The 27269-nt window shown below is 34.9% G+C and overlaps 1 protein-coding gene across 2 annotated transcripts; it reads left to right on the top strand.

Moving 5' to 3' along the window:
* The first annotated feature begins 612 nt into the window (after positions 1–612).
* Positions 613–25505, top strand: LOC144442325 (ATP-binding cassette sub-family C member 9-like). 2 transcript variants are annotated; one of them, XM_078131639.1, is made up of 30 exons: positions 613–1281; positions 2288–2524; positions 8573–8764; positions 9237–9389; positions 9780–9935; positions 10431–10565; positions 10838–11000; positions 11312–11352; positions 12355–12630; positions 12859–13053; positions 13715–13793; positions 14082–14187; positions 15349–15447; positions 15946–16111; positions 16614–16751; positions 16955–17171; positions 17330–17535; positions 18421–18660; positions 19058–19215; positions 19532–19624; positions 19927–20029; positions 20401–20514; positions 20746–20857; positions 21213–21343; positions 21768–21846; positions 22164–22272; positions 22667–22770; positions 23212–23345; positions 23606–23668; positions 24110–25505. In XM_078131639.1, exons 1-30 carry the CDS (start codon positions 682–684, stop codon positions 24245–24247), a joined length of 4737 nt encoding a protein of 1578 aa, XP_077987765.1. In that variant the 5' UTR covers positions 613–681; the 3' UTR covers positions 24248–25505. The 2 variants fall into 2 exon arrangements, 1 of the variants encoding a protein (XP_077987765.1); XR_013481629.1 differs by lacking the exons at positions 23606–23668; positions 24110–25505 and having other exon boundaries at positions 22164–22278; positions 23212–23238.
* Positions 25506–27269: the final 1764 nt, after the last annotated feature.

Below are 27269 nucleotides of genomic sequence, written 5' to 3'. Positions count from 1 at the left end.
TTCACCAATAGGATCATCAGGTGTTTGCGTGGGCGAGTAGATTCGCTGACTGTGCATATACACAGTCAGCCACTGTATACAGTACATGTATGCGGTGTACGTGTATTGGCTTCGGGTAATATTTGCCACTGTATACACAGTACATGTATGCGGTGTACGTGTATTGGCTTCGGGTAATATTTGCCACTGTATACACAGTCGGCGAATCTACTCACCCACGCATACACCTGATGATCCTTTTGGTTAAACAAACCGTAGTGTAAATACATATTATAATAACACGAGTGTGAAGCTACCATCATATTCATATTCATATTCACTTTCAAAAGTTGACCTCTACGATCAATATGAATATGATGGTAGCTTCACACTCGTTATAATAACACTCTCGTCTTCTTTCATTTTTATGTATATATTGCTCTCCAAGCTGATTGTGTATTGTGATTTCTGAGATGCCAAAAGGCAATTTTTAATCAGTCGGAAGGACGGACAGACAAGCAGTGTTCCATTGTTCGTCAGTTAATGTACATGTTAGCAAATTAAAGATTACGACTGATGTCATGTCAATGATACATGCGCAGTATCACTTATCGACCACGGTGTGCATAGGCTTCGGGTAAAGGAGTACGATTATGCGACCTAAATACAAACCGTCATGTATACAACTGTGATTCGATAATCATGGAATCAGAAGCGGAAAGTTCAAATCTTCAGTGGTTCTGTGGTGCCAATACAACAGGCTTTCAGGATTACGACAATAAGCTTTACGACTCGTGTTTCGTTGACTTCGTCCATGCATGTGTACAAACGCTGTTCCTCGTGGGTGCTGCTCTCATTCTCATAATCAGTGGGTGTTGTTGTACAAATCTACGTCGTTATTCATCCAAGACACTTATTCCATACCCAGGACACAATGCTCGATATATTATCACCATAGTTACGTGGTTCATTCTGCTATGCAGCGTCGCTGAAGGCATTCTTACAGATGTGACCAGAAATGACATCACACAACCTCACCTTTATATAGCTCCATCGTTAGCCCTAATCAATGGAATTGTATTCATTGTCTATTACCACTATGCCGAGTATTGGAATCGACCAAGTTTTGCGTGGTTCTTATTAGTCTATTGGGTACTGGCCATAGCTTCCCAAGCTATAATACTGATCAACCTTTCGAACGATGGAGTCGGGATAGATATTTTGAGATTTGACTTGACTATCGTCCTATGTATTATCTACTGCCTATTTCTACTCATTGAATTGAACTTACTGAGGACAAAGGTAGGTGCAAAGATATGTTAGTACTTTGAACAAATATACCATTTTGTCATTGCTTGACCTCTCTCATGGTTTGATATTAACTATAGCTATCATATGTGCCATCTCTCAGTATATTTATTTGATAAGTGTTACTGTACTGAACTGGCCCTCTACTTCGCAACGAATAATACCCGAGGATACAGACTAGAGTGCACCACGTGACAAGACACGCATGTTTTAGATTAGGGGTTTCCTATATCGCAGAGGCTAGCCAAATATTGTTGAAGAAGTAGGCCTTGACCCGTGTTATGAAGTCTTTGTCTGAGCTATGACTCAGAATGAGCAATATACCGTGTTCAGGCACTACCACGAAACCAGAAGTACTACAGAGTTTCAATTACACTCTTTGTCATAAAAGCTTAGCATTTGGGTGTTTGAGACACACACAATTCTTGTTTGAAACACACAATCCTTGTTCGAAATACATACAATCCTGGTTGTTTACCAAAACCTAATCAGTTTTTGCCATTACCATATGGAAGATATGTAGCCACCTTAATTAGAATTGATAGGGTAGTTCTTGAGATATATTGTCAATAGACACAGACGGACGGACGGACGGACGGACGGACAGACAGACAGACAGACAGACAGACAGACAGACAGACAGACAGACAGACAGACAGACAGACAGACAGACAGACAGACATGATAGGGTAGTTCTTGAGATATATTGTCAATAGACACAGACGGACGGACAGACAAACAGACAGACAGACAGACAGACAGAAAGACAGACAGACAGACAGACAGAAAGACAGACAGACAGACAGACAGACAGACAAAAGCATACATAACCTTCCCTTTTCGGAAGGTAAATAAGGTATAAAGTGGGAGAAAATAATCACAAGTCTAATTTCAACAAACTCGTGACTCCTTAGTTTTCTCTGGGCTCCTTCTCCTTCCTTTGCTCTATTCCCTTGTACATTCCACTACCCCTATCTCTTACTTTTTGCAATAAATTAAGGTCTTCGGATGGTGTTATACCAAGGATGAATATCCACGGGATCTACGAAGACAGGATATGACATACATCCACGACTATACTAGTCTTTTATCCAGAATAACCTTTCAATGGTTAAACTGGTTACTTGTACTGGGTTATAAACGACCAGTAGAAATGGATGACTTGGGCGGAATGGCAGAACAACATGATGTCAAACACCAATATAGCAGATTTCTAGAAGCTTATGAGAAAGAAAAGGTGAGTCCGGATTCCAACTTGATCACAACTTGATACAATATGTATGTATTTTCATATTTTAAATCAGAATACAAACTTCTGAGCTACCATGAAATATACACTTTTAATGTAACTGCTACATGCAGTAATTAGTCAATCTTGTTAAATATTCACATCACTCATTAAGACCGTACACTACATCAACACACTTTTATAGGACACATGCTCTTTGTTACCACTGATGTTTATACAAAGTTTTAAGATATTGTCTAATTACAAATATTATCATATAAATACGTACAAATCTTCAGCTGTGTGACATCAAACAGGACAGACAGATCAAAAACTCGAATCATCCCAGTTTATATCGAACTACTTTCTCTCAAATGTTCAGAATATAGAATCTAACGAAATCAATGCTAGTTTTACGTCATAGTACTCCCTGTATGATTCCATCGACTAGTACTTACCTGCGGCTTGTATTTGTATTGTTCCTCGGAATCACACTCTAAGCATTATGACATAAAACTCACATTGATTATATAAAATAATCAACTATCCAAATGATAAGAAATCAAAAGCGACATCAGCAAGTATTGTAAGGTGGTTGTGATTTGCTATCATCAACGTATATACCAAATCATATGAAAGTTTGAACTTGTATTTTCAACTAAATACTGAAAATTGTTAATTATACAAATTACTCATTATTAAACTTTACACTGCGTCCAAAAGCATTATATGATAAATGCGTTTACTATCATCAAATGTAAACACCAAAATATATGAGATTTGATGAATGAATGTATATCAGAAATTATCTAATTATGGGAAATCATAAATTATGCAAATTACTAATTAAAATCCAAAACTACAAAATACCTGGTCTTTGGTATAATCAAACTATGTACATCAAATTATTTGAAACGTATATGAAGTAAACCATAGAGTAATGGTAAGAATCCATCGTAACTCATGGCCAGGGTAGCGTTGGATATTGCTTTAACGTGTACAGTTAAGTTATAGTAGAACTTTACAGCAACCGACGACAGCGACTGTAGTATAACTATGGATTAAGTAGTTGATATGAATACAACCACTTGCACATGTATAAAATCCGCAATAGTCTCTTTCAAGCTCCGTATTAATACTTTCCAGCTCAACATCGCCACGGCAAAAACAAGTCCAAAGCAATGGAGGTTTCAGGCAACAGCTTTATATTGTGATCTATGAGTAAAAGCCTCGTTGTGATTTCGATATGGTTGACTGCTTCTGAAAAGGAGTACCTGAAAGGTTTTTGACAATATATATCGTTTTAAGTCAGTAACGCTGACCCGAGCTTTTGAAATGTTTTCATGACAGTGACATACGCTGACATCTTTTTTGAAAAGGCTTTGTTCTTCATAGGTAAGATACACTAGACGTCTCGTCGACATACGTCATGGTGTGTTTGCTTACAGTTGGACCTCGTTCGCCAACGCTTAAAACAAGCACATAATATAGACCAAGTTGAGTTTGTAACATAAATTTGTTCATGATTAATTACCTCTAGCTAGTTTTTCAACCTCTTTAAATTTTTTGTTAGATTTTGTGATAATAATACTTCAGATGTGACAGAAAATAAGTTTAATTCAATATCGTATTGTACATTTATTGATGATAACAAAATTCACATTTCTTGTTCTTGTACTTTTCTTATCGTAATTACTCATTTGCATTATCCTTTATTTTTAACGATTGAAAAGTATTTCATGTATGGTTGCACAGAATTTTGAATATATGTACAGGCAATAAATTGCCTTTTTGCTCTTACGTATTCTAGGCTACACCGTGCCTATATGTGTTTCTTGATGATACAAAGAAAACGTGACAGTATGTTTTATTACCCAAAGTTCACGACATTTCTACTGCATTATCCAATTGTCTGGATGTTCAATAGTGTGTTGACACGGATCTATGTGTTTCGTGACGCAAATACCAGCATCGTCATGTTATTATCACGGGGTTATTATCCGTGCCTTTCATGGCAACTCCCACCCCGAAGGCTCATTTTAGATACCTATCAACATTTATCAACTTTTTATTGTTCATTGACACGAAATATCTTGTTTTGATCAACGTTGAACATTTTGAGATTGCATATACCATCATGTGTGTTAGTCGAGTATGTTGATTCTGGAACAGTAATTGCAATAATTTGACCTAAATTACAGGTATCAAGAGCAAATAGAACATCAGTGTTGCATTCATGTGGATACATGAAAAGTAGTATTTTATACAACAACTTATAAGTTTTGGAAATTTCCACTCACACCAGCCATGGTTCTTTATCAGCACACAACATAAGAGTGACTTAGCGATTTTTTTAGTAAACTAAACGCCCCTCGTGTCAGACCATCTGATGACAGTCCATACAATGCCAGTCAAAAGTGTATTGACACTGTGATACATGTATGCTGATGAACCTTAATAGATAAACAACATTTAAGGACACACCGTTGATATTTCTTTTTTGGAATAAATTTGTTTGTCGGTCCATCTGATTATTTGAAGGCTCGCATATTAACATAAACCTATCGAGGTCATCACACTCTTATGTCTGCTCGTTTTATACATACGTGCATACATACATACATACATACATACATGCATACATACATACATACATACATACATACATACATACATACATACATACATACATACATTCATATGATGATCGTTAATCATCAGAACCTTGTCCATTTTAAGTTATTATTAATTCACATATAAATTTCTTGATCATTCTTCAGCATTCCTTTATCACATATGTTACCCACAACTGATTGAGAAAGATTAATATCAGACTTACTTCATTAAAGATTAATATCAGACTTACTTCATTAAACATTAATATCAGACTTACCTCATTAAAGATTAATATCAGACTTACCACATTAAAGATTAATACCAGACTTACTTCATTAAACATTAATATCAGACTTACCTCATTAAAGATTAATACCAGACTTACCTCATTAAAGATTAATATCAGACTTACCTAAATTAAAGATTAATATCAGACTTACCTCATTAAACATTAATATCAGACTTACCTCATTAAAGATTAATATCAGACTTACCTCATTAAAGATTAATATCAGACTTACCACATTAAACATTAATATCAGACTTACCTAAATTAAAGATTAATATCAGACTTACCTCATTAAAGATTAATATCAGACTTACCTCATTAAAGATTAATATCAGACTTACCTCATTAAAGATTAATATCAGACTTACCTCATTAAAGATTAATATCAGACTTACCACATTAAAGATTAATATCAGACTTACCTCATTAAAGATTAATATCAGACTTACCTAAATTAAAGATTAATATCAGACTTACCTCATTAAAGATTAATATCAGACTTACCTCATTAAAGATTAATATCAGACTTACCTCATTAAAGATTAATATCAGACTTACCTCATTAAAGATTAATATCAGACTTACCTCATTAAAGATTAATATCAGACTTACCTCATTAAAGATTAATATCAGACTTACCTCATTAAAGATTAATATCAGACTTACCTAAATTAAAGATTAATATCAGACTTACCTCATTAAAGATTAATATCAGACTTACCTCATTAAAGATTAATATCAGACTTACCTCATTAAAGATTAATATCAGACTTACCTCATTAAAGATTAATATCAGACTTACCTCATTAAAGATTAATATCAGACTTACCTAAATTAAAGATTAATATCAGACTTACCTCATTAAAGATTAATACCAGACTTACCTCATTAAAGATTAATACCAGACTTACCTCATTAAAGATTAATATCAGACTTACCTCATTAAAGATTAATATCAGACTTACCTCATTAAACATTAATATCAGACTTACCTAAATTAAAGATTAATATCAGACTTACCTCATTAAAGATTAATATCAGACTTACCTAAATTAAAGATTAATATCAGACTTACCTCATTAAAGATTAATATCAGACTTACCTCATTAAACATTAATATCAGACTTACTTCATTAAACATTAATATCAGACTTACCACATTAAAGATTAATATCAGACTTACCTCATTAAAGATTAATATCAGACTTACCTAAATTAAAGATTAATATCAGACTTACCTCATTAAACATTAATATCAGACTTACCTCATTAAAGATTAATATCAGACTTACCTCATTAAAGATTAATATCAGACTTACCTCATTAAAGATTAATATCAGACTTACCTAAATTAAAGATTAATATCAGACTTACCTCATTAAACATTAATACCAGACTTACCTCATTAAAGATTAATACCAGACTTACCCCATTAAAGATTAATATCAGACTTACCTCATTAAACATTAATATCAGACTTACCTCATTAAAGATTAATACCAGACTTACCTCATTAAAGATTAATACCAGACTTACCTCATTAAAGATTAATATCAGACTTACCACATTAAAGATTAATATCAGACTTACCTCATTAAACATTAATATCAGACTTACCACATTAAAGATTAATATCAGACTTACCTCATTAAAGATTAATATCAGACTTACCTCATTAAAGATTAATATCAGACTTACCTCATTAAACATTAATATCAGACTTACCTAAATTAAAGATTAATATCAGACTTACCTCATTAAAGATTAATACCAGACTTACCACATTAAACATTAATATCAGACTTACCTCATTAAAGATTAATACCAGACTTACCTCATTAAAGATTAATATCAGACTTACCTCATTAAACATTAATATCAGACTTACCTCATTAAAGATTAATATCAGACTTACCTCATTAAACATTAATATCAGACTTACCACATTAAAGATTAATACCAGACTTACCTCATTAAAGATTAATACCAGACTTACCTCATTAAAGATTAATATCAGACTTACCACATTAAAGATTAATATCAGACTTACCTCATTAAAGATTAATATCAGACTTACCTCATTAAAGATTAATATCAGACTTACCTCATTAAAGATTAATATCAGACTTACCTCATTAAAGATTAATATCAGACTTACCTCATTAAACATTAATATCAGACTTACCTCATTAAACATTAATATCAGACTTACCTAATTAAAGATTAATACCAGACTTACCTCATTAAAGATTAATATCAGACTTACCTAAATTAAAGATTAATATCAGACTTACCTCATTAAAGATTAATATCAGACTTACCTCATTAAACATTAATATCAGACTTACCTCATTAAAGATTAATATCAGACTTACCTCATTAAAGATTAATATCAGACTTACCTAAATTAAAGATTAATATCAGACTTACCTCATTAAAGATTAATATCAGACTTACCTCATTAAAGATTAATATCAGACTTACCTCATTAAAGATTAATACCAGACTTACCTCATTAAAGATTAATATCAGACTTACCTCATTAAAGATTAATATCAGACTTACCTCATTAAACATTAATATCAGACTTACCTCATTAAAGATTAATATCAGACTTACCTCATTAAAGATTAATATCAGACTTACCACATTAAAGATTAATATCAGACTTACCTCATTAAACATTAATATCAGACTTACCACATTAAAGATTAATATCAGACTTACCTCATTAAACATTAATATCAGACTTACCTCATTAAAGATTAATATCAGACTTACCTCATTAAACATTAATATCAGACTTACTTCATTAAACATTAATATCAGACTTACCTCATTAAACATTAATATCAGACTTACCTCATTAAAGATTAATATCAGACTTACCACATTAAAGATTAATATCAGACTTACCTCATTAAAGATTAATATCAGACTTACCTAAATTAAAGATTAATATCAGACTTACCTCATTAAAGTTTAATATCAGACTTACTTCATTAAAGATTAATTCATAAATACGCTCAGACATTCGTTGAGCAAGGGACACGTTGCCTAAAATATCAAACACTTTTTATTGAATTTTGACAACCTCACTTTTTTATGTTCTATTTTGCACACGTTTTACTTCATAATGTTTTCTATTTCAGAAACGAGCGGAAACCAAAAACGTAACTCCGTCTTTGTGGAGAACTCAGGGCACTGCTTACCGCTGGACATTGCTGACATCTGGTATATTATATTTTCTGAGTGCCTGCTGTGGGTTCGTTGGTCCAGTTGCCATTGGTGTTGTAGTCTCCTATGCGACTAAAGTGTATTATGGATCAGATGATGACGAGATCGTAAGTTGATATAATTCCAATTGTACATGATAAAAGTGTCATGACATAAGGTTAGATGCCATGAGTGAAATTAAAATATCTTGAATCAAAGCGATATTTTAGAAAGGTAATCTTTATACAGTAGCTATGACTTCGACATGAGGAAAAGATACGTTATTCTTGATGTGTTAGTCTACAAAAAAATTACAATGTACGTATACTTGTCCATTAACCAATTACTAGTGAAAATGCAATGCGATCGCGAGATGTTGAAAAATTCACTGTTTGTCCAAGTGATACGCGATGACACATTCTTGTGTTTTATCGTGTTCAATTCAGTTTGACGCCAATCCTCTAGTCCTACAACATCAAGGAGTTCTCAACGATCAACAATTAAAGACTAGAGAAATGTCTACACTATAATTGCTTCTAATTTTGAGACACGGGAGATATCTTAGCAATCCCCAATGACTCTGATTCTCATTTTTGACAGGATACATCGTACGTGACTGTAAGTGAGTTCTTCAGCAATGGATTTGTGATGGTAGTAATAATGTTCACTGCTCTTATCTATCGGTCATTCACCTTTCAGTACGGTAACTATATCATTGTAATGGAGAGTATCCATTTTCGTGCATCATTACAGGTACGTCAGGTACATCAGTGGTAATACATGTAATTAATTGTGTAGATTTCAACTACCTTCATAGATATTGTTTGTTCAACAAGAAATGGATAATGAATTTCTGTATGGTTTGATAACTTAGTACGTTTTGATAATTATGGTAAAGGTTTTCCTAGGAGACGATCTAAATGTTTTATTTAGCCTATAAGAAAGAAGAAGGCGGTATTCAACCACTTGTAATAATATATCGATTTGTGTATCTAAATGAACCAGATAAAGAATGGCAGACGATTACATTACCACATTTTTAGGTAAAGATTATTTTATTGTCTAATACCTTTGTCCCTAACACTGATCACCCATTCTCTCCTCGTCCTCCCGCCCTTTATCGTGACCACTGTTATAAAACAGACGCACGTTTATGAGAAGACATTACGTTTATCAACATGGACGATGACAAGTGGAGAAAGGTCAATGGGTCAAATCACAAACTACATGTCGGTTGATGCATATTCTGTATTTTGGCTTTACGTCTTTATGCATTTCCTGTGGCAAATCCCATTCCAGGTAATGGACCGCATGGTGTTCATTTATTATTATGATAATGTTAAAATTCCTACCTAGTTTAGATTCATATGTGTCAGAGACTGGAGTGTGATCAAGACTGTACTACACCTGTATTACACCTGACTAATATTCATGACCTTCAGTAAATGTAGGTATATATCCTAACGAACATCCACAGTCTATAGCTAACTAATGTTCTGTAAACTAAAATGAATGAAAAATTGTAATTGTCCACCCGTCAAACAAAGTTATAAGTATCTGACTTTTCGGGAGTCAAACTTTTAAGTGTCGGAAATCTATGATGCAATAGTGAAGGGTATGGATAATCTAAGACTTTGGTAATTTGCTTACAACTTCTACAGTTTGGTGTTTTTCTTTAATCTAAGTTTTAATAGCTATATACTTAAACGCAACTTCAAATTTTCAAAGGTATAATGTACAGTGGAAATAAGCTCGGGAAATAAATCCTTACAACATAGCGTCTTTCCCTTGCAGCTTATTGTTATCCTCGTTCTCCTGTACGTACAACTTGGTTACTCTGCTTTGATTGGTGCATCACTGTTTCTCATTACGACGCCAATTCAGCTTAGGATTGGAGGAGCTATGTCAGCCGTTCAAAAGAGCATATTGGTAAGAATATTCAAAATTCATCCAACTAAACTGTTTAAAACTGTTCATCAAAGCGATGCACTCTTTATTTACACACGTAATAATGCATTGTATATTTCATATTTATATTCCAACAATACGAACGTGTATTCGTCAGAAGTTTCTAAATTGTTTTGTATTTGGATTAATATATTATTTGCCGCTGGTGTACGTTTACAGTCTACATTTATATTAGACTTATACATATTACATTTTTGTAAATACACAGGGTTGTATCATCATTATTCTTGCAGAAATATGCCGACGAACGTTTGAAAAAATCCAATGAGATGTTACAAGGCATTAAACTGCTCAAGCTGTATGGATGGGAGGATATGTTTTGCAAAGCGACAGAAGCTGTGAGAAACAGAGAAATAAAGGCCCTTCTGAAGTATGGATACTGCATGATGGCAACACGTAAGTATATAATCTGTGCATTGAGTGTTTCGCTAGAAAGGTCTTTATGATATTTTAAAATCAAAAGGTTCATATAAGCATTGCGTCATCATGTAACTTGAAAAACTCCTGTCTCTGTCCTGTAACTATCAGGGAATGATTTGGTTTGAGTAAATGCTAACAATATTTGATGTGGAATCAATGGATTTACCTGATATCAAACGTTGCAGTTTGTTGCCATTTGTTTGTCACAGTTTCACATCTACGGGTACATGCTACCGATTAATAAGCATTATTTTATATTACATGTCTGTGTTTTCTTTTTTCACCAGTATTTCTTACACAAGCCACACCAGCTATTGTGACATTAATAGTAAGTAAATTCAATTTCACTCAACTTATGCATCACAGTGAAATACTAAGTTGCAATAGGATGGCGAAGTTCAGTGAAATATTTAGAGATCTGTAAGCATTTTTGTCACCTTTTTTGCTTGACGTTTATATTTTGAGTCCCTGTTACATTGATTCATTTTGTTTATCTACTCCAACGGGACTCGTCGTTAGACTAGACTTAAGTTTATGAATGTCTGTCTGTCTGTCTGTCTGTCTGTCTGTCTGTCTGTCTGTCTGTCTGTCTGCATGTCTGTCTGTCTGTCTGTGTGTGTGTGTGTATTTGTTTGTTCATCAGCAGGATATCTATTTAAAGTCGTTGATAGATTTGAATGAAACTATGGATAGATCGCCTTTGATTCTGAATCTCGATTTTGGTAATTCAGATATTTGTAATGTAGCCATGTGGTACAACAAAATGTCTGAAATTTGATAACGGGTACATGATTTCATACAAACAATTTTCAGGTAGGGGTCGTAATCTAACGAAGTCGCATTGATAACACATTATAACAAGGGGACATTTGGTACATACCTCCACCAACTCTCTACTGTTTCAATACTTCTTTTAGCAAGACTGCAATTTATACCAGATTTCAACACAAAAGAAGGACGCCCTCAATGGTTAGAGGTCGTTGACAGATACATGCATGTGTTAATTGCACTGTCAAGTCATGATTCCACATTTGACAATAAAAATAAAGTCTTTGTCATTTGCAATAGGAATCTCCACCATCCCCCAATCCCCAAAACGTTGGACTCGGTGTTAGTTGAGATATACGCTCTACCGAAAGCACTCTAATGTCTCTTGCGCAATCCAAAACGTAGCTTCACTGACTGAGCTCACCGAGAAAGGGATTTAGTTTGTTTTCTTTTTGTTTTGTCCTTGTTTTCTTTTTGTTTTGTCCTTTGCGATTTTTTCGATTTCATGTCACTTCTATAAACCAATACGGAATACTGTACATATAGTCACATTTACTCTTAGTCTTTTGCAGTATATTCTTTTGTTAGTGAAACACCCTTACGACCCGACATCGCATTCTCGTCCCTTGCCCTCTTTCAACAACTTATACTGCCTCTAATGTTATTACCAATGACCATTGGTGCAACCGTCAACGCCATCGTCAGCTTATCGAGATTACAGACATTTTTTGTCGCAAGTGAAATTGAAGAAAACAAAGATGGAAGAGCTCCTCTCTCGACTGCACAGTGTCAGATGAAAGAGGACGGGGATGAAGATGATTTGATTGATACAAATCAGGTATACCAATAAAATGTTATCATTTCAAACTTCTTATTCCGAATGGGTAACTTTTGGAGCTTTTAGAAAATAGTAAAATTTCATCACAAGTTTATCTGCATAAATTTTATCATCACGTTTGATTTGTTTTATCATCTTGTCAAACTCTTGTCAAATTATTTAATTTTCAAAATTATGGGTGGGGGGAGAAAAGACGACATTGTCATTATCACTTGTTCCCATCCCCAGGAAAATGCAACAAATGTGAAGACAAAGACTGTACATGGCAACGTCTATACTACACTTTCTCAAGAAGACGACCATAAAGATGGAACGAAGTTACTGTCGGGAAATGTGGTACCATATGGTACATTCAATGAAGAGACATCACTTACTGAGTCACATCCACTTACAAAAGAAGTTCCCGGAGATGTAGCCATTATGGTAAGGTGTTTTAATTGCATTGCAGTAAGGAACATATCTTTGTACTAAACCGCCATCTTCAATAGTGTGTCATGGAAAATGCAGTATTATTCAATTGATAAACATATATAAATCATTGCTGGTACGTGCAAAACAACCTGTCACATTGTTTGTAACCCCAAATAAATTCGTCCTGTGCACCAAGACCCTTGCGGGTGGGGGGGGGGTGAATTATTGTTCCGATTAGTATACAAATAATCCCATGATCCAATGCATCTGGTCATTCCCAGTTTGAGTTGCAAATTGGGTATGTTATGAAGGGGTATTTGCATTGCCATCAACATTTATAGCTACATATATATGTTAAAAATATCATAACTATGCTGTGACCGCAGACTTGAATTTCACCCCCTCCAAAAAATGTCAGTCATGAATCATGGTTTTTTCCACTACTTGTTTTCACATTTTTCCTGTCATGCTCGCCAAGTGAATGACGTCATTGACAAGCACAATCTTGTTATCGGACGATATACAAAGTACTGACGTGTAGTCGAAGTAAAACACTTGCGTTATTGATAATTCACATACAAAAAACGTTATGACAACAAACTACGAAAGGTCAGAATGCAAGTTAGTATATCTATATCTGCCATCGTGTTTGACAAATATTCACTTGTTACAGATAAGGGACGCCACATATTCATGGGAACTAGGTACCCCAGTACCAATACTAAAGGACGTTGACCTGGATATACCAAGAGGTAAAAACTGCATCGTATTTATTGTGTTATGTTAATTTCCAAACTTTTATTTCAAGTATTGAAATAAAGTAATTATTGTTTACATGAACGATAGTGCTGATCACAGACAAGTACTTGTCTGTGTGCTGATAAACCAACTTTTTTTTCGATTTGATGGAATATTGTTTGTTTCCGACGAAACATGTTCATTTCCAAGATAAATTGTTACATTGAGTATTTATTTGTATACGATTTGAAAACCTATTATTTTTTGGTTATTGAGACTCGTACATCCTACTCTATTTGCAGGCAAACTTACACTTGTTGTCGGCCTGGTTGGCAGTGGAAAATCGTCTCTTTTATCCGCCATGTTAGGTGAAATGACCACCCTGTCTGGGAATGTACAGTTCAACCGGTGAGTAATTCGTATTAATGATATAAATTGCAAAAATCATGAACATTTATTGAAATGTTTCTCTAAGGGAGCCTTCGTATTTACAAGGGGCGGGCCGGGGGAATTAGGGGATCGTTTTTTTACAAATTGGCTCTCGGGGGAGGGCCATATTTTAGAAAATGGGATTGGGGAGGGTCACAATTTAGAATGACTCATTGTATTGCCTAACAGTGCATTAGTGTGGTTTTTTGTCACCCTGTCGCTGCCTCCAGTTCCAAATCCCATTGCTGCCATTCGGATTAGGGTTAGTGCCCATGATATCAGCCTAATATCAATCAAATTGCTGCTGGCAACCAATGAAATGAATTACGTACTTGTCAGTTGTGGTGTGAGGAGAGGAGTGGGTCTCACAGGTGTAAAACGGGAATGTTGTGGAGATCATGACCTCGGTCAGGACAATGTCGGACGTGTAATCGTTGGGAGTTGTTGCCTTCAGCGAGATCCAAACACAGGTATTTATTAAATGCAGTGTCTTCACACACATCAACATGGTAGTAGTAGAGGAAAATGGCCAATGCCTTTAAAACTTTTCACATTTGTGACAGCGGTGGGATTAAATCCTTACCAATAATTGTGGGATTTGTGTCCTTTTACATCTCTGACAGATTTTAACCAACAGTTTGAAATACTTTAACAGGAAGGCATGTTTTAGAGAACAAAAGTTGAGGAAGGGCCGCTTTTTAGCATGGCGGAATCGGGGGATGGTCACATTTTGCTCAACAGCTCGAGTCTGATTTCCCCCGGCCTGACCCCTTGTAATTACTGAAAGCTTCCCAATGATAGCTCTAAGGTCTCCCTCAGCCATTGGACAAACCTTTTAGGCCGGTTAGGGTGGAGAGACACGACGTATCTCACAGCCTAGATCTTTCTCTAGTCATGTTGAATATCAAATTATAATTGTGATCAACAAACCGTTTTACTATGTTTACAATATTGTAACTCATGGTCATGTTGATCGTTACACGAACAAACGTTTCTCAATGTGAAGAGATCATACAATTCCAGGACATAAACTTCTCTCCAAAAGAGCTGTTTGCAGGAGAGTTTCACAAAATGAACTTGAGTAGATCTATCATCTGCAATTTATTACCATAGAATAACATAAATAATTTTTTTTTATAGCAATGGGTCAAAAATTGCTTATGGAGCACAAAGAGCCTGGCTGCAAAATGCTACTTTGAGAGACAACGTTCTGTTTGGAGAACCTTACGATCCTAATAGGTAAGATATACCATATAGTATTTCTTCCCTTTTACATTTATAAACTCTTCTGAAATGTCGGATTTCTCTTACATGTGATGTTGTTATATGAACTTGCAAACACACGCGCAAGTGCACATAAACACACTCGGACTTTATCGCTCTCATTGTCGCTGTGTGTCTCTCCCCCGTTTTTCCCTTGTCCGCCTCTGTGTGTGTGTGTCTGTCTGTCTGTCTGTCTGTCTGTCTGTCTGTCTGTATATATATCATAATATGTGCCGTTGTCTCAGTCACTCCATCTCTTTATGTTTATGCATCTTTCTCTTTCCCTTTCTATGTCCACTCTCATATTTCGTATAATTCAATTATATAACAACGAACCTCTCCATCATATAAGTGAGATAGTATATTTTTACATTGGCAGCTCTGAACGTGATCCGTTCGCCCACTGAATCATTGGCCCGTCAATCCACAAATTATACTTTACATTAATTTTGTTCAACTTTGTAATTTTGATAGATACCAGGAGGTGATCTCAGCATGTGCTTTGCAACCTGACATTGATATTCTCCCTGGAGGTGATAAAACAGAGATTGGTGAAAAGGGCATCAATCTCAGTGGAGGACAGAAACAACGAGTCAGCATCGCCAGGGCTATGTACGGTAAAGCAGATATCGTTCTCTTAGTAAGTCGTCAAATTACACCAGTTTTCAGTTCTTCTACCACCGAATAAATAAAGCTTTCACCTATATTGAGATACTTGCGATTGAAACAACGAAGGTGAAGAAATGTCAAATCTGAAGAATTATTATTATTTAAAAGACAGACGTCTTAGATTTGGCATATTTTTAAACTTGTGGTGTCCTCGTAGTTCTAAAAATAATTCATTCGGTTAAATAACTATTACGAATTTAACATTGCACTCAGATACCAAATATACATGGCAATGTGTTATTTTCTCTGGTGCAACCGTGAAAAGGGACAAAGTAGTTTTATTTTCCTATGTGTGCTTATCGCATTTCAATTATTTTGCAGTTTGAAATATTTTCTAAAATGACATAACTAAAATATTTCAATACAATCAAAGTGATGTCGATAGCTGCATACACTACTGTGATCAGTTCTAACATTTACTGTACATGACGGTAATATTTCGATTATTATTAATGTTCTGTAACAAATTACAGGACGACCCACTTTCTGCTCTCGACGTACACGTTGGTAGGCACCTCATGACTGAAGGAATTCTTGGACTTTTGTTGAAAGAAAACAGAACCGTCGTACTGGTAACTCACCAACTACAATTTGTCCAGAATGCCGAAAAGGTAAGATTTTATTCCGAATGATAAATAAATAAGATGCTATGATTATGACAGTTTTGTGCCGCTATATGAGTCGCTGCGTATTTTCATTATCCCCTATCCGCTCAATATGAAGGTAGTCGAGTTTATTCCCAAAGATGCAAAGAGGGTATTTCGATTTTAAGGAGTGTAGCACATTATTTCCAATATTTCATTCAATCCGATAGATTGTTGTACTCGAAGACGGGAAAGTAGCACTACAGGGAAATTTAAATCAGATTGCCAATGAGGATCCTGAATTATATGCATCGTGGAAGAGAACGTTGACAGTGCTGAGTGAATCAGAAGAGAGTGAATCTGAAGCTGAAAAAGTAGAGGTTGAGAGACAGAAACTACTCAGACAAGTTTCAAAGAAGAAAGAAGAGGACGAGATAAAAGAGAAAGGTAGATTCCAATTCTTCACTATGAAATGTTATCACATGTCTACAAATTCACCACAAACTTTTTCACTGGACACTATTCACAACCTTCTATCGATTAGAAAAAAACTGTTCGTTTATTTTGATTCGAATTACACTTAGAATAACACTGTTTTTTTGAAGCTGGAACAACACTAATGGCTGAAGAGGAACGTGAACGGGGTTCAGTGTCTTGGAGAGTGTACCTAGCCTATGGTAAAGCAGTAAAACTACCCTTGGTGTGTCTCACTTTGGGATTGTTAGCTACGCAAGTTACAATGTTAACATTGAATAGTTTTTGGTTATCTGCGTGGTCTGAAACTGGAGCCAATTACACAAATGCCTCAATGGTAAGGATAAGTTAATTAAGGATAAGTTAATTAATTCGTATGCCTGTTAAAATAAAGGTACATGTACTAGGTATCTGTTTCAATCAACAGGAGCTCCATACATGTGATTAAGATTTTCTCTTCCTTACTACCAAACCAGGGTGACTATAGAGTTTCAATTAGGCCTAATAATGTTATGTCACATGATATGTCACATTTATTTCTCACGGTGAACATAAATAAAGTTTTGTGTTTGAATCTTCCTTGTTTCATCCGACAGTGATTTGTGTTCACAGTGAAACAAAATGTATCATTTTATATGCTTTCGCGCTAGATCAGTGTCTGTTTGTAATTTCTAACAACTATAGAGTTACAATTAGGCAGCACGATGTTTTTGTATGTCACACGCAACGTTTGTCACGCTGGTTTGGTAGTATTTCGTGTATGAAGTCTGACACTTTAAACATTGTCCACAACGTTCACTCATCATAAGTACAGTACTCTTCTGTCACTGATTTTCGCAAAAGGTAGAAATGGTTTAGTTGATAGTTAGGCAAACAGGAGTGTGTACATTGTGACGTCAGATTTGTCATTAATATTTGAGAATGCCGAGCGATGATTTAGTAACCAAGAACAAATGGCTCTCAAATGTATTGAAAGTGAATACACCGATACAAACCCTGAGTGTCTTAATACTGAACACACATAAATAACTAGGACAAAAATTGATGTTCTAATAATGTCACCACACAGTAAGTTAGCTTTTGGGCTCAATGCAGTACTCAAGTTACTCAACCTGTGTGAATGCGAGTGTCAGGGTCATCCAACTACTAAAGACTGCCATGTTTCTGCCATTCTTGTTCCCTTGAAAGGTTGATATTGTACTTTTAACACTACCTGTTACAGGATCAAGTTGAAGCAGACTTAGGTTACTGGGTCGGAGGTTACGCTGGTTTCTCACTCGGCTACGTCGTATGTGCACTTGCTGCCTCCCTCTGCTTCGTCGTCACAAATATACTGGCCGCCAAAAGAATACATATTGCGCTTTTACGTAATATAATTCATGCACCAATGAGATTCTTCGATACAACCCCAATGGGTCGTGCACTCAATCGACTTTCAAGTGACACTCAAATAATAGACATGGTAAGATTTGTACTTTTCAGTCATGAGCAGTGCAACAAGTTTATCCTTAGTAAACAATCGTAGGGAAGCTGTCTTCATTGCTGTTCCCAAAGTTTGAATTGATAGGCAATACAAAATGTGCTCGTTATGTCATTGTGATCCAGTATTTGACAAAGATAAATGAATTATAAACAAATGCATGTCTAGATAAAACAACTCAAAGATTTTAAGGCGTGTTCTGTGTTTGTGTATGTATATTAATTTTTTGCTGGTTTTTTTCACATGCTTGCTCCTTTGGTTCACACACTTTTTAATCCGATATTTTTGTATACTTAGAAATGAGAGAGCCTGCTTCAAAGTATCCCTCTGAACAAAAATGTTAATCTTCTAAAGAACTCAACTTCTTTCTTTTCCACAGAGGTTATGGCAGACATTGCAGGCGCTATGCAACACTACACTGTCATCTTTTGCTGCCATTGTGGTAAACGCCGTCGTCACTCCACTCTTCTTGGCTTTTATTCTTCCAGTTTTTATTGTATACTTCATCGTACAAAATTACTTCATTACTACTTCAAGGTAAGCCATGTAATAAAGACATCAATGGACTTCCATCACCAGCATCGGGATATCACAGAACTGGCTATTAAGTTAACGTTTAATGTAACATAACGTCGAAGTCGAAGTCCACTAAAGAAAATGTCTACAATGGTCAGTATTGTAAAAGACGATCTCCGATCTCCTGATACCGACCCACATTATTTGATATATATGTGAACAATAGTGTACAAATATCGTATACTATTCGGAATTCTGTGTTCCCATGTTATACTTGTGAATATGATATCTTAACGATGTAATTGATTTTTCATATTTTATTCCAAAATTAAAACAGAGAGCTTCAACGTCTGGATAGTATCACCAAGTCTCCTGTCTTTGCACATTTCTCAGAAACTTTGGGTGGTTTATCAACTGTGAGGGCCTACAGGTAAGTCGTAAAAATGTATAGTTCTGTACCATCACGTTCAGTTTGTTACAAAGAGGGGTAGAGTGAGAAAGCTAGGCCTCCTGTGATAGTCAAGTGTATACTGAACATATTGTTACAGTATTGTTAGATTAGAGATATTGAGAAAAAATGTGGCCTTCATCGTTGTACTAGTAGCTTACAAATCTGACTTCGATAACTACATCATAATATAATACTGACGTCACGAACAAATATTTTCACCAAAGTTTCTGATTCATCTTTCGTGACTGAAATTCTCTCATATCATGTCATTTTGATTCCAGAGACGAAAGAAGATTTCGGAAACGTATAGTCCGAAGAATTGATTTCAATAACCTTGCATTTATATTTTTACAAACTACAAACCGTTGGTTGGCTATTCGCTTGGTAAGTATATTTATTCTGAGTATACATGAAGAATTTGTGTTAATACAAGATGAAAATTTCCATGGCTTTCATTTCTTTTTAACAAATAATATAATTGATATATTCGTGTACCATATCAGCATTGGCAATGACATTTTACACGCATTATTTTGTTTACAGATTGCCATTTTCTGTGAAATATTCACAGCGCGCGGAAAAATTCCAAGATTGCATATAAAGTACATGTATATGGGCCTATTGTTGATGAATATGCCAAAAAAATTATTTTAATATTTCGACGATAAACATTTCATGGCATTACCGTATTTTGATATTCACTTTTTGCAATATTTCTTAATACGTTGTACATTCTTGACATTTCTTCCTCCAAGGATTTAGTTGGTTCATTGATTGTTTTAACATCTGGATTGGCAACACTTGTCACCTCCGCATTTGGTAGTTTGGAACCAAGCTTGGTTGGACTGGCCCTCTCCTATGCACTACAGGTACGGTTCATCAAATTCATTGTCAAAAGAGGTATACTACTAACCATACTCAGTTTCATGAATTTATCATCAGTTGTTTGAATATATCAGCCAATTAACATATTGAATATTAATTGAACTTTATTTCCTCAGAAAATGAGAACATAATATGGAGAACATCGATGGTGACATATGTCTACTAGAGATATATAAAATATCAATTTGATCAAAATCACTCTTTTTTCTATATAGATATCTGGTTTCTTGAATTTCATGATACGTCAAATCGCAGACTGTGAAATGCAGATGAATGCAGTTGAACGAGTACTCCACTACACTCACATCGATACAGAAAAATATGAAGGTAGATGACACTTCATATTCGTTCTTTAATTAATTTAAATTCATTGCAGTTTCAACATCAAAATGTTCAAACAAATCAGTCTTAGCAAAATAAAGACAGCATGATTGTTATTTAGGGACGTTTAGAAAGCTGTAATTATGTAAACAAAACTGTACATGTCAATGTATATAAATTCCTTTATTTTCTGTCTTTCACTTTGCACCATAATCCACTTTTTATTTGGATATCTTTTGTAAGAAAGGACCTCACCATCTCGATACCAATACATCTTCATCGAAAATGTTGAGACAGTTTCTAGTGGTGTTGAAGTCGTCTATAAAATACAATACTTTCTATTTTCAACCCAACAAAACAGGTAGTGACCAACCTTCAATTGAGTGGCCTTCTGCTGGGAACGTTAGCTATGAAGATGTTTCAGTGCGTTATGCAATAGACCTTGAACCTGTGTTGACTAAAGTTACATTGAACTTCAGGGCTGGAGAAAAGGTCAGATTACCCATGAGGACAAGACAGTCTCTCTTACTTTCGATTCAAATTATAAGTTTAACCCGTATAAAGGCACGGGATCTTTTTTAAAAATAATACTTCGAACCATTGTGCAGTAGAGTTTTGGTAACACACAAATAGTTATATCAACTATGAATGACGTAATTATCCGGATTTTGACGACAAGCTTTTATTTGGAACTTTCAATTTTACTGGTATTAACACTGAGGACTTTACGCTCTACGATACCGACTAAAACAAGCTGGTACAAGCTGTCCGTTATGATATTTGACAATTTTTTACAGTTTAATACAAGGTTCTAACAGTAATCTAGAAGTTTAGAAATTTGGCGCTGAAACTTCATTTATTCCAACAATCAATTCAATAATGAGTACGTGTATGTACTTTGTTTTTACTCTTTCAGATTGGCATATGTGGTCGAACTGGCAGTGGTAAATCCTCTCTCGCCCTCTCACTCTTCAGACTTATTGATAACTTTGAAGGTGAGTAAACAACACCGAACAACTATTATTCTACTATATTTAATGAAACAATAATTGTTTGCCCCTGTATTAACAACATTGCTTACTCGTAATGTGTACCATTACTTGCAAGTCACCATACCATTATAATCAACCGAAAATTCGAAAATAATGACCAGCGATATAGCATAAATGAAGTTCTCCACTACACTATACAATACATGAAAATCTAGAATAGTGGATGAAGAAAGCTCAATTCTCTATTTTGCCATGTTTTGACGATTTACAGAGTGTAGAGAGGCCTTGCTAACAAAGAGTATTGTGTGTTCAATCTACAGGTCGTATTTTTATCGACGGCATTGATATATCACAAGTGCCTCTACTGACTCTACGTAACAGGTTGGCAATCATCCCTCAGGATCCTGTACTTTTTACAGGAACTATAAGGTAAAGGTAATTCAAAGTTGTTTTTAAAAGTCCTTTTATTGTAGCATTACACTTTTCGAAAAAGGTTACTGTTACATTTTGACAATTTGTATAAATATCTGGGAATAGAAAACAAAAATTTATGAATGTAGGAAATCATGATTATTGAAGATAATTATATAAAACGTGTTTTTGTTTCTACATCTGCGTTTTTAAATACATCGTCCAAGTGCATCAAAAACTATGTAGATATCGAATCCACTTCTAGTCTGTACGTCTCATTAAATTTTGTAAGAACCCAGTAGAGTTCCAGCTGTTTCTCAACTTTTTACAAAGCAACTACTGAATCGTTTTTTGAACAAGTCAACACACCTAAATGTATATATTAACCTTTTATGTACACATTTATGTGTAGATTTAATTTAGACCCAGAATGTAACAGAGATGACGAGGAGTTGTGGGAAGCTCTGGAAATTGCCCAGTTGAAGACGACGGTCACGGAATTAGAAAAACAACTTGGTGAGATTTATAGTTACAATTTGTGATGATATGAACTTGGTCAATGTTGGAGTACACTACTACAAACATGTTTTGATATATGTGTGCTGTCAAGTTAAAGCAAAGCTGTGGATATCAATTTTAGTCTATGTTACACAGTCTTCTACTTTGTTGTGTGATATTTGGGGTTTTGTGACTAGACGAGTAATAACAAACCTTTGGGTCGTATTTTCCGGTTGAATGAAGAAAAAATATACCTTCTGTACCATATTTCTGAAAAATCAGGAAGAATATTGGGAATTTGGAACGTTTTTGACTCATATTTTGAGCACCGCGGAAGCAGTGGCGTAGTCTAGACAAAGGTTGTCGTGATGTAGAACGAGCAGGGTATATGATTCATATTTTCTGTTCAAAAACAACTTGCTTTGTGCATAGTATAATACTTTGTATTTCTTCCTATAGAATCTGATATATCTGAGGGTGGAGAGAATTTCAGCGTTGGCCAAAGACAACTGTTTTGTCTAGCAAGGGCTTTTTTAAGGAAAGCTAAGATTCTTGTCATGGATGAAGCAACAGCGTCGATTGATATGCAGACTGTGAGTTCTCCTCATTAAAATAGTCTTTTCAACACAGTGTATGTGTACCATATTAGCAAATTTACAGCGTTATGACTGATTTACCAATGCGTACAAACAAAACGTATCTAAAAAGGAGTTATTGTAGAGGATAATGGCAATGACTATTCACATTGAACACAAGTCACCAGGACAAAATCTGATCTTTACTTTGTACACTCAGGTATAGTTGTAGATCTCTTACCATAAAATGTTTCTTCTCCTCAAATCTTTCTCCATAGGATGCAATCCTACAGAATGTAGTAGCAACAGCATTTGGTGATCGAACCGTCCTTACTATCGCTGTAAGTATTTTTCAGTATTTTGGACCCATCATACCATACTTCTGAGAATTATGTTTGATTATGTTATTAAACTACTAACCATTACAGCATTACATTTGTAAATCTTTGTATCGCAATGTTTAGTGCATGATTTACATTTTTCTTCATATAAAATGGGCAAAGGTTCAGCCTGCGATTGCCAGTTGAAGTATACGTATAGGGCCGATCGAGCGCGATGCGTCAACAGCTGAATGTTATCATACACTAGTATTTGTATAAGGTGATTGGTTATATCAATGGGAGCAACATGATGTGACAAATATGCAAATGAGTGGAAAGTATTATATGAACTTTGACAGTACAACAAATTTGATATGTTGTATTGCGTCCAGAATAAACCTTATAAGGTGCTTCACATAAAAGCATTCAGTTGCTTCATAACTGTCTTACTATTGTTTTCAGCATCGTGTTTCAACAATTCTGGATTCGGATACCATCCTGGTACTGAGTGATGGTAAAGTTGTAGAATATGATACACCAGAAAATCTCAGGAAGAGAGAAGGCAGTATATTTGCATCTCTTGTCAAAGGAAATTCATAAAAAAATTCTTCTCCTTTTTAGAAGACTTCAGATTACATAAATCGATCGGTTTTTCAACAGAAAAAAATGTCAAGATAGGTTAAAGCTGCACTAGCTGCTAAATGGAACGTTTGTAGCTGTATACTCGATAAATCAAATGAAATACATTTTTTGGTCGTCCCCCCCCCCTTATGGATAATATCAACCCCTGATTAACGTGTACAATGTCTAATTATTATTATTTTAGCAATTTTTATTGAATTTATCGTGGTTTCCTGATCGAAAATGATACTTCAGTTATAACTAGTGCAATTTTAACATGTGACAGACTCAAAATCGAGTTTTAGCTTAAGATTTAAACTTGCCACTAGCAAGTTATAAGTATAACTGACCTGTTTTAGTGAATATATTGTTGATTATTTGATGAAAAAAAATCTCCCAATAGCAGCTAGTGCATTGTTCATTTTGTTGGCTTCAGCTGACAAGATTTCGAAACAATGCACTTTTCAGGAGTAAAATAGAATATTATGCCGCATATAAGGTTAACATTTTATCACATCTAAGCTTTGGAAACATTGTCCTCAGTACTGCAACTTACTGTATAAGGCTTGTAAACCGATCTCTTAATATTTTACACTACATTTCTCTGATGAATATCCATTTTACTTGGCTATAATGAAGTAATGTGATTAGGGAATATTCAGTAATTACAGGGACGGGGAATGGAGGGGGGGCAATTTTTACAAATCGGTTCTCAGGGGAGGGTCATATGTTAGACTGTCACAATGAGATAAGAAGGAGGTCACGTTTTACATTGACTCATTGTACTGATTAACTGTGCATTGTTTTGTAATTGTGGCATCCCATCGTCATTAGCCCTCCCCCCCCCTTGTAATTACTTAAGTCTGCCTTATTCATCATTTACGTTTAATTGTCGTCTTTAGACAATTGTAAAATATGTATATCATTGAAAGGCACGTTGAACAATAAATTGATTTTTTCCCAATGTATATGCAAGATGTGTACACTATGGCAATTCATTCATTTACAACTAATCATCGTCGTCGTCAACCACCGTCCAAGACGCACCGCCGTTGCTTTAGCAGAAATGTGTGCTCTGGCTTGCGCCGTCAGTAACTGCAGTTTACACTATGTTGAATTCACTTATTTCTCAATGAAAATAGACACCAATATTGACTGGAAATGACCCAGTCCTTCTGATTTGATGGAAGACTACAGTGAGAGCATTATATAATTGCAATGCTAGTTATTTTTATTAAAGTGACACAAGATGATTTATATGGTATTGCGTGACTGTTTCTGGATATTTAAAAGTTACTCTTAGTATTCTACTGACTGAAGCATATGCTAACATAACCATCACTTGCAATTGACTGAACACAAACCTGGTATTAACACATAACTTATCAACGATCCAGTGCCGTAATTTATATATATATATATATATATATATATATATATATATATATATATATATATATATATATATATATATATATATATATATATATATATATATATATATATATTGTGTGTGTGTGTGTGTGTGTGTGTGTGTGTGTGTGTGTGTGTGTGTGTGTGTTGTGTCACTCTACCCTAATATCGCCATACATTGAGGAAGGCATCACTGCTATGGAAGATGCCTTACGTACCTGTTCTAGGGACCGGTCTGTTTCTTCGGCCTGGGAAGGGGCGGGGGCGGTGGATTGGTAGGGGGTCACCCTGTTTTTGAAATTGGCAGTAGGGGGGTCATGTTGTTTTATTAGAAACATTTTTCTTTAAATGTAATAATAGCTAATGTTGATATACATTTTTTGTAATCCTTTAAAAAAATGTCCCAATTAACGTGTATAATACGTACATTGTCGACCCCTGTGACAAAGACAAGCTATTCACTCACTCACTCACTCACTCACTGAGGATTCGAGCACATAAAATATGATCTAGTCTTGACTTCATGGAACGTCCACACCATGTTATGTTTAATTCTATTAATTTCAACGACAGTAGTATTAAAGATAAATTACAAATGTTGACAGTCTAAGATGATACCTGTGATGGTCAGATTTCGATCGCGATTTCATCGTTCAAGTCTGAAAATGCAACGCCTGGTTATGGATGGCCAGTCAACTGGAGAAAAGTAACATCATCCAAAGAATGCATGGCTGAATGTACCTTTCACCATTAACGACTTTTATTGTGAAACATTTAGTTTATTTCAGTGCCTATACATCAGATCTAGATTCAGGCGATGGGGCTTTTTTTCGTGTATATGTCTATAAGACAAACTTTCACAGACATATATGTATATAAACTGATAAAAGCACAGCGTGAACTTACGGCAGAGACAACCGATGTTATTTTTATCAATGTATGTCCAGTTTGATAGTGTGATAAGGAGAAGACTTTCCTGCACCTACAAAGCCAGTTCTTTAACTGTCTAGTACTGATAAAACAGTGTTCTGATCAGCAGCATTTCTAGACAAGTGTTGCAAGGGTTGTATAAAACGTATTGAATACAAAACAACATTGTCTGCATATGAGTTTAGATTAGCGTCGTGTTTTTACAGGAATTAAAAGAACGTTTATAAAATTATTCACAACTAAAATTCTTACACTTCAACAAATCTTTGATTCCGACGGAATAAAAAATAATTTGTCTTTGAAATATACAAATGTTGTGTTGGCATTACTTCCGGTAAACAGAAAATGGACCGAAATATTTACAGCACACCATCAAAACATAGAAAGCATTATCATTACAAATATTATGTTACACTTTAAAGAATGAATTTAAAATGTGTATTTAAATCGGAATGTTTGACTCTCCGTTTGTTCATACCGACAAAATGAGAATGAGAAGACTGGAACGATTTCTATCTTTATACAATGAATTCTTCTTTGTTGACTCTATTTAGAAGATATCAATAACTGCAATGTGCATTTATGATAAAGGCTATTTAATGCCTTTTATGTGGGCATTAAAAGTTGGTCAGTTTTATTGAATGTTAATTGGTGTATT

Source organism: Glandiceps talaboti, chromosome 1 (genome assembly GCF_964340395.1).
Source record: "Glandiceps talaboti chromosome 1, keGlaTala1.1, whole genome shotgun sequence".
NCBI classification, from domain to species: domain Eukaryota; kingdom Metazoa; phylum Hemichordata; class Enteropneusta; family Spengelidae; genus Glandiceps; species Glandiceps talaboti.
The sequence above is the reverse complement of the archived record's forward strand: the minus strand, read 5'-3'. Positions and strand labels throughout refer to the sequence as shown.

Coding starts and splice junctions, on each gene's coding strand:
- LOC144442325 (XM_078131639.1), top strand. CDS start 682: ATGGAATCAGAAGCGGAAAGTTCAAATCTTCAGTGGTTCTGTGGTGCC. Junction 22,273..22,666: donor CTTTTTACAGGAACTATAAG/GTAAAGGTAATT, acceptor ATTTATGTGTAG/ATTTAATTTAGACCCAGAAT. Junction 22,771..23,211: donor GGAATTAGAAAAACAACTTG/GTGAGATTTATA, acceptor TTCTTCCTATAG/AATCTGATATATCTGAGGGT.